The sequence below is a fragment of the Neophocaena asiaeorientalis genome, unplaced genomic scaffold, assembly GCF_003031525.2.
Source record: "Neophocaena asiaeorientalis asiaeorientalis breed wild unplaced genomic scaffold, Neophocaena_asiaeorientalis_V1.1 scaffold76, whole genome shotgun sequence".
Classification (NCBI taxonomy): Eukaryota; Metazoa; Chordata; class Mammalia; order Artiodactyla; family Phocoenidae; genus Neophocaena; species Neophocaena asiaeorientalis.
The window spans coordinates 2,975,877-2,985,150 of NW_020173668.1; the positions used below are offsets into that span (position 1 = coordinate 2,975,877).

At 52.7% G+C, this 9,274-nt stretch overlaps 1 protein-coding gene across 1 annotated transcript; it reads left to right on the plus strand.

Annotated features, from left to right (window-relative positions):
• The first annotated feature begins 844 nt into the window (after positions 1-844).
• Positions 845-2,244, plus strand: LOC112401758 (protein S100-A6). The gene is made up of 3 exons (XM_024748212.1): positions 845-954; positions 1,498-1,656; positions 2,022-2,244. Exons 2-3 carry the CDS (start codon positions 1,519-1,521, stop codon positions 2,154-2,156), a joined length of 273 nt encoding a protein of 90 aa, XP_024603980.1. The 5' UTR covers positions 845-954; positions 1,498-1,518; the 3' UTR covers positions 2,157-2,244.
• The last annotated feature ends 7,030 nt before the right edge of the window (positions 2,245-9,274 follow it).

The window sequence follows — 9,274 nt, forward strand, 5'->3', positions numbered from 1 at the left end:
ATGCTGCAAATATGCAGAGAAAGCTAAGGGGGAAAGTGCTCTGAGAGTGAGGACACTGGGGGTGGCTGGGATGCGGTCCCTGAGGGCAGTGGTGGACAGGCCTCTCTGACTTGCCACCAGCTCACAGGAGGCCCCCACTGAGGACACTGGTAAGAAGGGGGAGTCTGGCCTTGACCTCCACACCGGCCCCCTTTCCTTCTCCTCCGTTTCCCCCCCAGCAACAAGCCCTACCATCATCTCTGGGATCCAGGGCTTTCCGCTCTCCCCACCTCCCTCCCTGTATCAGAATCCTTTCTTGGGAGAGGATCGGACAGACTTTGCATTGGAGGGTAAATAACTAATGACACTTACGGGGCTTGACTCTGGTGTGTGTGTGCACTTCAATGGGCAAGAGGCTGCGGGTGGAATTCAGGTGGGGGGATGGGGGAAGGGATCGAGGGTGGTGGTATTTTTCCCTGGGGGGATGTGTGTTCTAGGTGTCCTTTAAATCGTATCCTGTAGACCACTGGCTGCTCCCCGTCCTTCATCTAGGGTTCGCCCCCGTTTCCCCCGGCGCCGGGGAGCGGCACCCTTCTCCCAGCCCTTCCCCCTACACACACACACACACACACACACACACAGAGACACACACTCTGACACTGCCCGGCTCTCCGCCTCCTCCTCTTGTCACATCGCGACGGGGGGCAAACTGAGTTTTGGAGATTAGGTGGGAGCTCGAGGTCACTGGGCTGGCCGCGGTCTCCCCTCGGAGCCCCCCGCCCCGCGGAGCCCCGAACAGCCCCGGGGCAGGAGGCGTGGAAAGTTTTGGGGCGAGGATGTTGTGTAAAGGGCGGGCAGGGTGGGGCGCGGGCGGGCAGTGGGCGGCCGGCCTCCCGGAAGCGCCGCTATAAGGCTGGCGGGCTGGCCACACGGCCATCCCCCTCGGCCGCTCCTTCTCGCTTCGCTGCAGCCGCGGTGAGTCCTCGCTAGGCAGGGCAGCCCCCGTCCTTCGGGGCCGGCCCGCCCCGGGTTAGTCCGCCCGCATCCAGACTGGGGCCGGCAGGGAGAGGCGGGAGCGGCCGGGCCGGCCCCGGGCTAAGGCATCCGGTGGGGCGGCTCCCCACTGTGGCCCTTCTGGGGTTGGGAGAGTGTGTCCCGGGGTGTGTCCGTGCCGCAGTGTGTGGTCCTGTGAGGCTGTGTGTGTGTAGGGCTGGGTGTGCAGCCTCCACCCTCACTCACAACATATTCCCCAACTTTTCTTGGAACCCCTGGAAGACAGTTCTCAGCTGTGGTTCTTTGTTCCTTAGAATTCTTGAACCACCTCTGCTCTGGTCCTCTGTAGGGCACTCACCTCTTGGCCTTAGACTCTGCCCTCTCCCTCCTCTACAAGCCCTGGGCTGTCTCCTGATGTCACCTGACACTTAGTGGTTTGGCACGGGTAGTCAAAGGGAGTTGGGGGGTGTGGGTGAGTGAGAAGGCCCTGCTACCCAGGGCTCTGAGCAGCCTCTCTGCCCTCAGCTCTGAGCCCAGCCTTCAGCCATGGCGTGCCCCCTGGATCAGGCTATTGGCCTCCTGGTGACCATCTTCCACAAGTACTCCAGTCAGGAGGGTGACAAGAACACCCTGAGCAAGAGTGAACTGAAGGAGCTGATCCAGAAGGAGCTCACCATTGGCGCGGTGAGTGAGCCTCCCCAGGCCCCCTCTCCCCACCTCTCGCCCTTTAGAAGCAGGATTCGGAGGGGGTGAGGTGCCAGGTGCATGACTCAGGCTTACCCACATTCTGGGGCCCTAGACCATGTGCCTTACTGGACCACTGGTCCACACCCCTGAGGGGCTGGGGAAACTGGTAGCCTGGTATTCACTCCTCCTGAGTGAGGAACAGAGGAGAAGTAAAGCCAAGTGAACCCAAAGTGGGCTTGGATCTTTGGTGACAAGTGAGCACAGAGCCATTTGTATGAGAGGGGGCTGCCTGGGAGGGGGAAAGGCAGAGAACCCAAGGTCTCAAAACCATTGAGTCTGGATTTCCCATTCTAACACGTTAGAAGCTGCAGGATGCTGAAATTGCAAAGCTGATGGACGACCTGGACCGGAACAAGGACCAGGTGGTGAACTTCCAAGAATATGTCACCTTCCTGGGGGCCTTGGCCATGATCTACAATGACATCCTCCGGGGCTGAAAATAAATTGGGAAGGTGGAGACACCCTCTAGCTGGCCTGTCTAGTGGTGGGTAATTGTACAATAAATTTTTTTTTTGGTTAAATCTATCCCTGTGTCCTGGCTTCCCAATGATTTCCGTTTCCTCCTCTGCTTGGTGCTACATCGCCACCAGAGGGTTTTCTCACAGTTACCTCTGGGAGTGACTCAGTGACTCACCAGGCCAGGGGAGCTGGTGGGAGGGTCCACAAAATGGTGGATGCACCCTAACAAAGCGGTTATGAGCTCATTAAGTTGCCTTTATGTGAATTAGAAAAAGATGCCCACTCTGGGTGAAGCCATCTTAAGGAAAGGCTCAGGTGGTCCCCCGTGAAAGGGGTTCTGAGATGGGCTTGGAGAAGGAAATGGTGCTTGAGCCAGGCTGTGATGAGTCCAGAGTGTGGCAGAGATAGTCCTAGCAGGGTCTCTGAAGACAAAGACGTGTTTTTCCTCTGGGCGTGGTGAGAGGGGAAGGGCCAGAAGGGCCTTGGGGCGGGGCCGGTCCACTTTCTCACCACAGTGAAATGGGGGCAGAGAAGGCATATCTGGCATTCCCAGAGCCTGGCGGGGGAGTGTTCTGCTATTCTGTCGGAGACCACTGCGGACAGACGCTGTATGGTTGAGTTCGATTCTGCTGTCTATGCCCTGGTTGGTCAAAGGTGGGAGGCACGCTTTAAGAGTCTGTCCCTGCATTCAGGGACAGGGTCCTTTGTGCCAGGGGTGGTGGTCTGAGAAGCTGGCAGCTGTGCGAATACATGACTCATGGGGTGTTCATGAAAGGGGTGGGCTGAGGGTCCTCGGGGTGGAGTGGTGGGGTCTCCGGGGCTGGGCACCTGCGCCTTCAAGCCTTTCTGTCAATATTGAGCCAGTCCATGCCTACGGCCTCAGCAGAAAGAATCACCCCAGGTATTCCACCAGAGCCAAGCCTGGCTCTCAGCCTCCATCAGGGAAAATGACTAATTGAATTATTGTCTGAGTTCACTGTTTGCATTAGCGTTTTCAGGCAGGCGGGTAGGGGAAGCGGGTAAATTGTGTTTCAGGGCCATGGGGCAGTTCTGTCCCCTCCAGGCCTAGCGTATGCCAGGCAAGTTCCTCTGTAGGCTCTGGGGACCCCAGAGGGAGACCATATCCTCCTTCCCCTCTTACTCACCTCCCCACTTCCCAGGGGGCCCAACTCCGATGAATTGAGTCTTCTTCCTCCAGGGGGTGGGGATGAGCCAACAGTCCCAAGAGGGCTGGAAACCTCACCTCTTGGCGTCCCTCTAGTGGCCTCTCCTTCCCCGCAGGGACTAGGGACTGGCACAGCTGGGAACCAGGAAGGGACCCAGGCTGAGCTCCCGGTCTGCACAGCCGTGTCCAAGCCTTGGCTCTATCCGCCCCCGCAAAGATACCTTCCCGGCGTCGCGGCGGCCAGCATAGTGGGGCGTGGAGCGAGCGCCCTCGTGTGGACAGAGAGCAGGACGCCGCGGGGCCGTTGTGGTTGGTTTTCTCGAACCCCTAGGGAGGGGCCAGTGGCGGAGGGAGCCAAGGTGGAGCCCTTCCAGTGAAGAGGGAAACACCACTTGGTGCTCTGGGAATGTCAGCCGGGGGATCTCTTGGCTCCCAGCAATTAACCCCCCAATAAAGCAACTCGCAACTCAGCCTTTACCTAAGACGCACGTGCCACGAGCAAGTCCATGAAAGGAAGGCGGTTTGCAAAGACAAACAATCTGAACCCTGTCCCCCGCCCCTCCCGCTTTCAGGGCCTAGAAGACCTTCGTACAAAGAGGGAGGAGGGGTCATTTCAGTGGGTGAAGACCTACTGCCCTGCCCAGGGAGGGGCTGCTCAGACAAGGCCTTCGGTCATACATCTGCAGGGAGCTCTGGTGGGTGGGCAGGCCGAGAGCTTTAGGAGAATCGGTAAACGAGCACAGTTCACCTGCTAAATAAACAGGCGTGTCCTTTAGCGGCTGCCTTTCCATAATAGTGGAGGGGAACAGGAACACGGATTTGAAAGATAAAACAAACCCCCAAACATGTAACAAATCTTTTGTTTGCTTTGAGGGTGTGGTCTTTAAGGCTTTTTTGAGGGATGGTGGGAGGAAGCAGTATTTACAATGGAACATGGTGGGTGCTCTACTCAAAGGGTGGGACTGTGTGTGGAGGGGGCACAGACTGGTCACTTTTTATTGCATTTGCATCCAACTGATGTAATGGAAATGAGGCCTTTAGTTCACTCTGTGGAACAGGGGCCTGGGCTTAGGGCAGACGGAGACGTGCAGATGTGAGCTGGGGGCTTCACACCCTGTCCCCTTGCTGAGGCAGATCCGGGCCACTGGTGGAAGTGGCTCTGCGTTCCTCCATGCCCCTCGCTGAGGCTCCTTTTTCCCTCGCTGTGCATAAATGGGCATTAATCCTACAACCTAGTCAGCCTGACACCCAGGAAGCTGAAAGAGCTGCACCACAGCCCATGTCTGTAAGCTGGGGCGGGCCCCAGTGGGAGGGGTTTTGGACTGAGTCACAGTATGTAGCTCTTTGTTCTCTGCCAAGCATATCTGATACTGTCGGGAATAAAGCCACTGTACGTTTGTATAGCACTTTTATTTTTACAAGGCACTTTCATATCCATTCTTTTGTGATGCTCAGAAGGTTTATGTGTAGTATGTATTATTAACCCTGTTGAACAAGTGAAAAGACCAACAGAGGACTAAGTGCTTCCACCCAGGGCAAACTGTAAATTCAGAACTGGGCCCTCTCCATTCCCCTTGCCAGTTCATTAGTGCTTATCACATCATGACATAGTTTGGCCATTTCTTCTTCATGTTTTCCTCTTAAATGTTTTAATCACATATTGAGAGTGTACAAAATGACTTATAGAAATAATCAGTGAGTCAGGGCTGCCTTGGCCTGGGTCTTATCTTGGGCTAGGTCTCATTCAAGGACCAGACATTCAAAGGCAAGTGACAAGGAAAGATGGTTTTTCACTACTTATAAAGAGGGAAAGGGAACCGGTTCTCCTCTCCTTCTGAAAGGGTCTCCTTGGGAATGTTGCGGTGCTAAATCCTAACACCACTCTCTGGAACGTAAATAAAATTTCTCTAGGAGCCAGATAGCTCCAGGAGTCTCCAGTTTTTAGGTCCTAGAGATCTCTAAATACTGAGTCTTCATCTCTTTTGAAGTATAAATACCTAGAGAGGAGCTTTCCGGTCTCCTGAGCTCCTTGGGGCTTAACCTTGGGACCTACTGCAGGTGGTAAGCATTTGACTCTCTCTCTTTGGGAAACAAGAGAAGTTTTATTATCCTTTTGGATCAAGCAATTAACGACACAAATGGCTATGAGTCTAATCCTCAAGGCCTGTGAAGAGTCCCAGGGGGCTAGGGTTTGTACTGGGGCACTGAGAAATTCACTGACAAGTTTTATTTTCTTGCACTCAAATAACCAGTGTTAATAAACTAGGATGCCTTATTCCATAGCTTTCTAAAACACTGTATAAATATAGTTCCACATATAAGACATGTGTATGATGTAATTGCGTTATAAACATGGAATCATGATATATATATATATATATATATATTTCTCTCATTTTATGTTTTCTCCATTTAACAATATATCACGAAAATCCCTTCAAGTCACTGGTAGAGGTCTAAATCCTTCTTTTTTTTTTTTTTTTTTTTTTTTTTTTACTTCTTTTTAATGGCTGTAGGTTATTCCACGGTACAGAAGCACCAAAATTTATCTGATCATTTCCTATTTCCCTAGTGGTGGGCATTTCCTACCCCCAACTTTTTCACTACAAGCAATAATAATATTGCTGAATAAACATCTCTGTATACACATTCTTAAGGACTGATGGTTTTATTTATTTAGTACAGAATCCCAGGAGTGAAACTGCTGGCTTGAAGGGCATATACATACTTAGTTTAAATAGCTATTGCTGTATTACTTTCCACGACAGCAGTAACAATTCACACTTCCCATTAGTGGTAAATGATCCAGCATCCTGGACAGCCTTAGGCAGTATTGTTTGAAAAAGTTTTAGCCAGTCTGATAGGATCTAGTTGATGTTGAACTACAAGAGCTCTAGTGGGTTCTCAGAGGTAGCTTAGGGGCTTGCCCATGGTGGCGTGGTGGCTCAGACAGGACAGCTTCTGGCCACTTACCCTGTTTTAGCCAGAGCTCTGTATTTTGCGTGGACCAGCCTCCTGCGTTATGTTTTCTTTTAAGAAAGGGTTCCAGGGAATGTTTAAAAGCCCTGCCTCTAAGCTATGGGTGTGCGGTGGGTATTGAAGGTTTTGAATAGAGTGGTGATTTGTTAAAGGCCTGGACTTCAAAGAGACCTGGACCCTGGGGAAGAGGCAGGAAGCTGCTGGCCACTGCAGGTGGGACGGTGAGGATCTGACCTGGAGTGCAGTGGGGTGGCAAGAAGAGGGCAGGCAGGTGCCCAAAGATGAACAGGTAGGGTCTGCTGGATGTGTGGCGGGGGTGGAGTCGTAGAGGCTAGCAGGCCCCAGGTTGGCACCTGGGTGGGTGGCCAGGAGGCCTGTGATGGCACTCCTGGAGCAAGCACCCCAGTCTTCCTGGCACTTTGGGACTTAACCTGCGGACCTAGTCCAGAGGAGCCTGAAAAGGGAGATGGGTAAGGGGAGGTGGGGTGTGTGTAGGGTCAGCCACTGGCCATTGCTCAGTGGGATGCCCGAGCAGACCCTTTTCCCTGTCCTCTGAGTGCCCTGCCTGTGTCCTCCCAGAATCTAGGGGAGAGCAACCCAGCCCTCTGTCCAGAGGGAAGGGGAAAGGTGGGGAGGGTCCTGAGGCACCCCCTTACGCCTCTCTTCAAGAAGGCTACACTCACGGCATCAGAAGGCTCTCCTGCTTCCAGGTCAGTGTAGGGCTTTCAGGTGGGGAGACCTGCAGGATGCTCCCTCTGTGGAGGTCTCCCCCACCCACAGTTCTTCAAGCCTCCAAACGCTAAGTTGCCACACCCATCCCTTAGGACACCCCACTGCTCTTCTTATATAAGGATGTCCCAGCGTTTAGGCCCTTGGCGCTTTGGAAGCTAATGGAGCTTTCCCATGCCAGGCTCTGCCTGCTCTCGGGGTTCTGGGTTGGGGGGCAGTTCTAGACCTAGGAGTGGGGACGCTGATGAGAGCCCCAATCCTGGTTCTTTCTCTGCAGCGTGTGACAGCTGTGACCGATTTCCTGACAAATTACCTAGGAGCAAGCCTGCTTTTGACTTCCATGGGCTCTAGGTACTTTTGCCTCTGTGGAATTTTTCTTCCATAGGAAAATATTAAAAATATTTTGTGAACCAAGATGGATTCATTATTATATATTCACATTATATTTTCAGGTTTCTTGTACTTTTAAACGAAATGAAAACGTTTTCGGGGCCCTGGGCACAGTGCCTTCTGTGTATAATGGGTGCCCTGCACCCAGAGGCCAGCATCTCACCCAGGGAGTATTTTCATTACAAGAAAAAAATAGCCTAGGGACTTCCCTGGTGGTCCAGTGGTTAAAACTCTGCTCTCCCAATGGAGGGGGCACTGATTCAATCCCTGATCGGGGAACTAAGATCCCCGCATGACAAAAGGCATGGGCAAAAAAACAAAAAGCCCAAGAAAAAATAGCCTTGTCTTTCTCTTTTTTTGTGTGTGGTACGCGGGCCTCTCACTGCCGTGGCCTCTCCCCTTGTGGGGCACAGGCTCCGGATGCGTCAGGCTCAGCGGCCATGGCTCACGGGCCCAGCCGCTCTGCGGCATGTGGGATCTTTCCGGACCGGGGCACGAACCCGTGTTCTCTGCATCGGCAGACGGACTCTCAACCACTGCACCACCAGGGAAACTTTGTCTCTTTCTCTTTTAAACAGCTTTGTTGAGGTGTTTCTCTGTGAGAAATTAGGCTCTCACAGAGACATCTGGCCTCCCATGTTCATTGCATCGTTACACACAATAGCCAAGATCTGGAAACAATCTAAGGGACGTTCAATGGATATATACTCAATGAAGTATTATTCCTTCATGAGAGAAAAGGAAACCCTGCCATTTGTGACAACATGGATGGACCCCGAGGGCATTATGTTAAGTGAGATGTCAGACAGAGAAGCATCTGTCAGAATTTCCTTCCTTTTTAAGGCGGAATAATGTTCCGCTATTTGAATATACCACATTTTGCTTATCTATTCCTTTGTTGCGGGACCCTTGGGTTGCTAGTACATTTTAGCAATTGTGAATAATGCTGCTGTGAACATGGGTGTACATATATCCGTTTGGGACTCTGCTTTCAATTCTTTATTCTTCCAGGTGTAGCAGAGGTAGCTCCTCTCCACCACCCCACTAGATGTCTTGGGGTGCTCTTTGGTTGTACAGTTGTCCTAGAGGTGCTATGGAAATCTGTTCTTTGAGTGTGTGAGTGTGTTTGAGTGTGTGTGTGTACAGCTGTGGTAGAGTGATGACTGTCACTGGCCAGGCATTCCTCACTGGGTGGTCAGCTGGTAGGGTGCTTGGTGCAGAGAAGGAAGTTTTCACTCACAGGAAGACTTGAACCTTGGGTGCTGATGGTGTGAATACTGAAGGGTTAGCCAGCAGGGGCTAGGTTCCACCCCATCTCATGGAAGGCCCTTTGCATGGTTCCTTCCCTCAGCCCTGTTACCCAGCATCCCCTGGACAATGAGTGGCTGACTCCCTGACAATTCTTTTTTTTTTTTTTTTTTTTTTTTGCGGTATGTGGGCCTCTCACTGTTGTGGCCTCTCCCGTTGCGGAGCACAGGCTCCAGACGCGCAGGCTCAGCGGCCATGGCTCACGGGCCCAGCCGCTCCGCGGCATGTGGGATCCTCCCGGACCGGGGCACGAACCCGTGTCCCCTGCATCGGCAGGCGGACTCTCAACCACTGCGCCACCAGGGAAGCCCCCCTGACAATTCTTTCAGTTCTGCTCTCCCCAGGTACCCACACTGCAGACTCCACTTTCCTTCTCTCATTTTTCCCTGGCTCCGCCAAGCTCCCTCCCACCATTTTCATTCCTGTACCCCAGAAACTCTGTTCTAACTGTACCTTAAATTCATAGCAACAGAAAAACCAGTTGAGCCAGGAAAACTCATTCTTAGTGATTGTTATATGAGAGCA

What these genes read in the sequence shown, in the direction of transcription:
- LOC112401758 (XM_024748212.1), top strand. Translation starts at nt 1,519, where the DNA reads ATGGCGTGCCCCCTGGATCAGGCTATTGGCCTCCTGGTGACCATCTTC. An exon ending in AGGAGCTCACCATTGGCGCG is followed by an intron (nt 1,657 to 2,021) that starts GTGAGTGAGCCT and finishes CTAACACGTTAG; the next exon opens with AAGCTGCAGGATGCTGAAAT.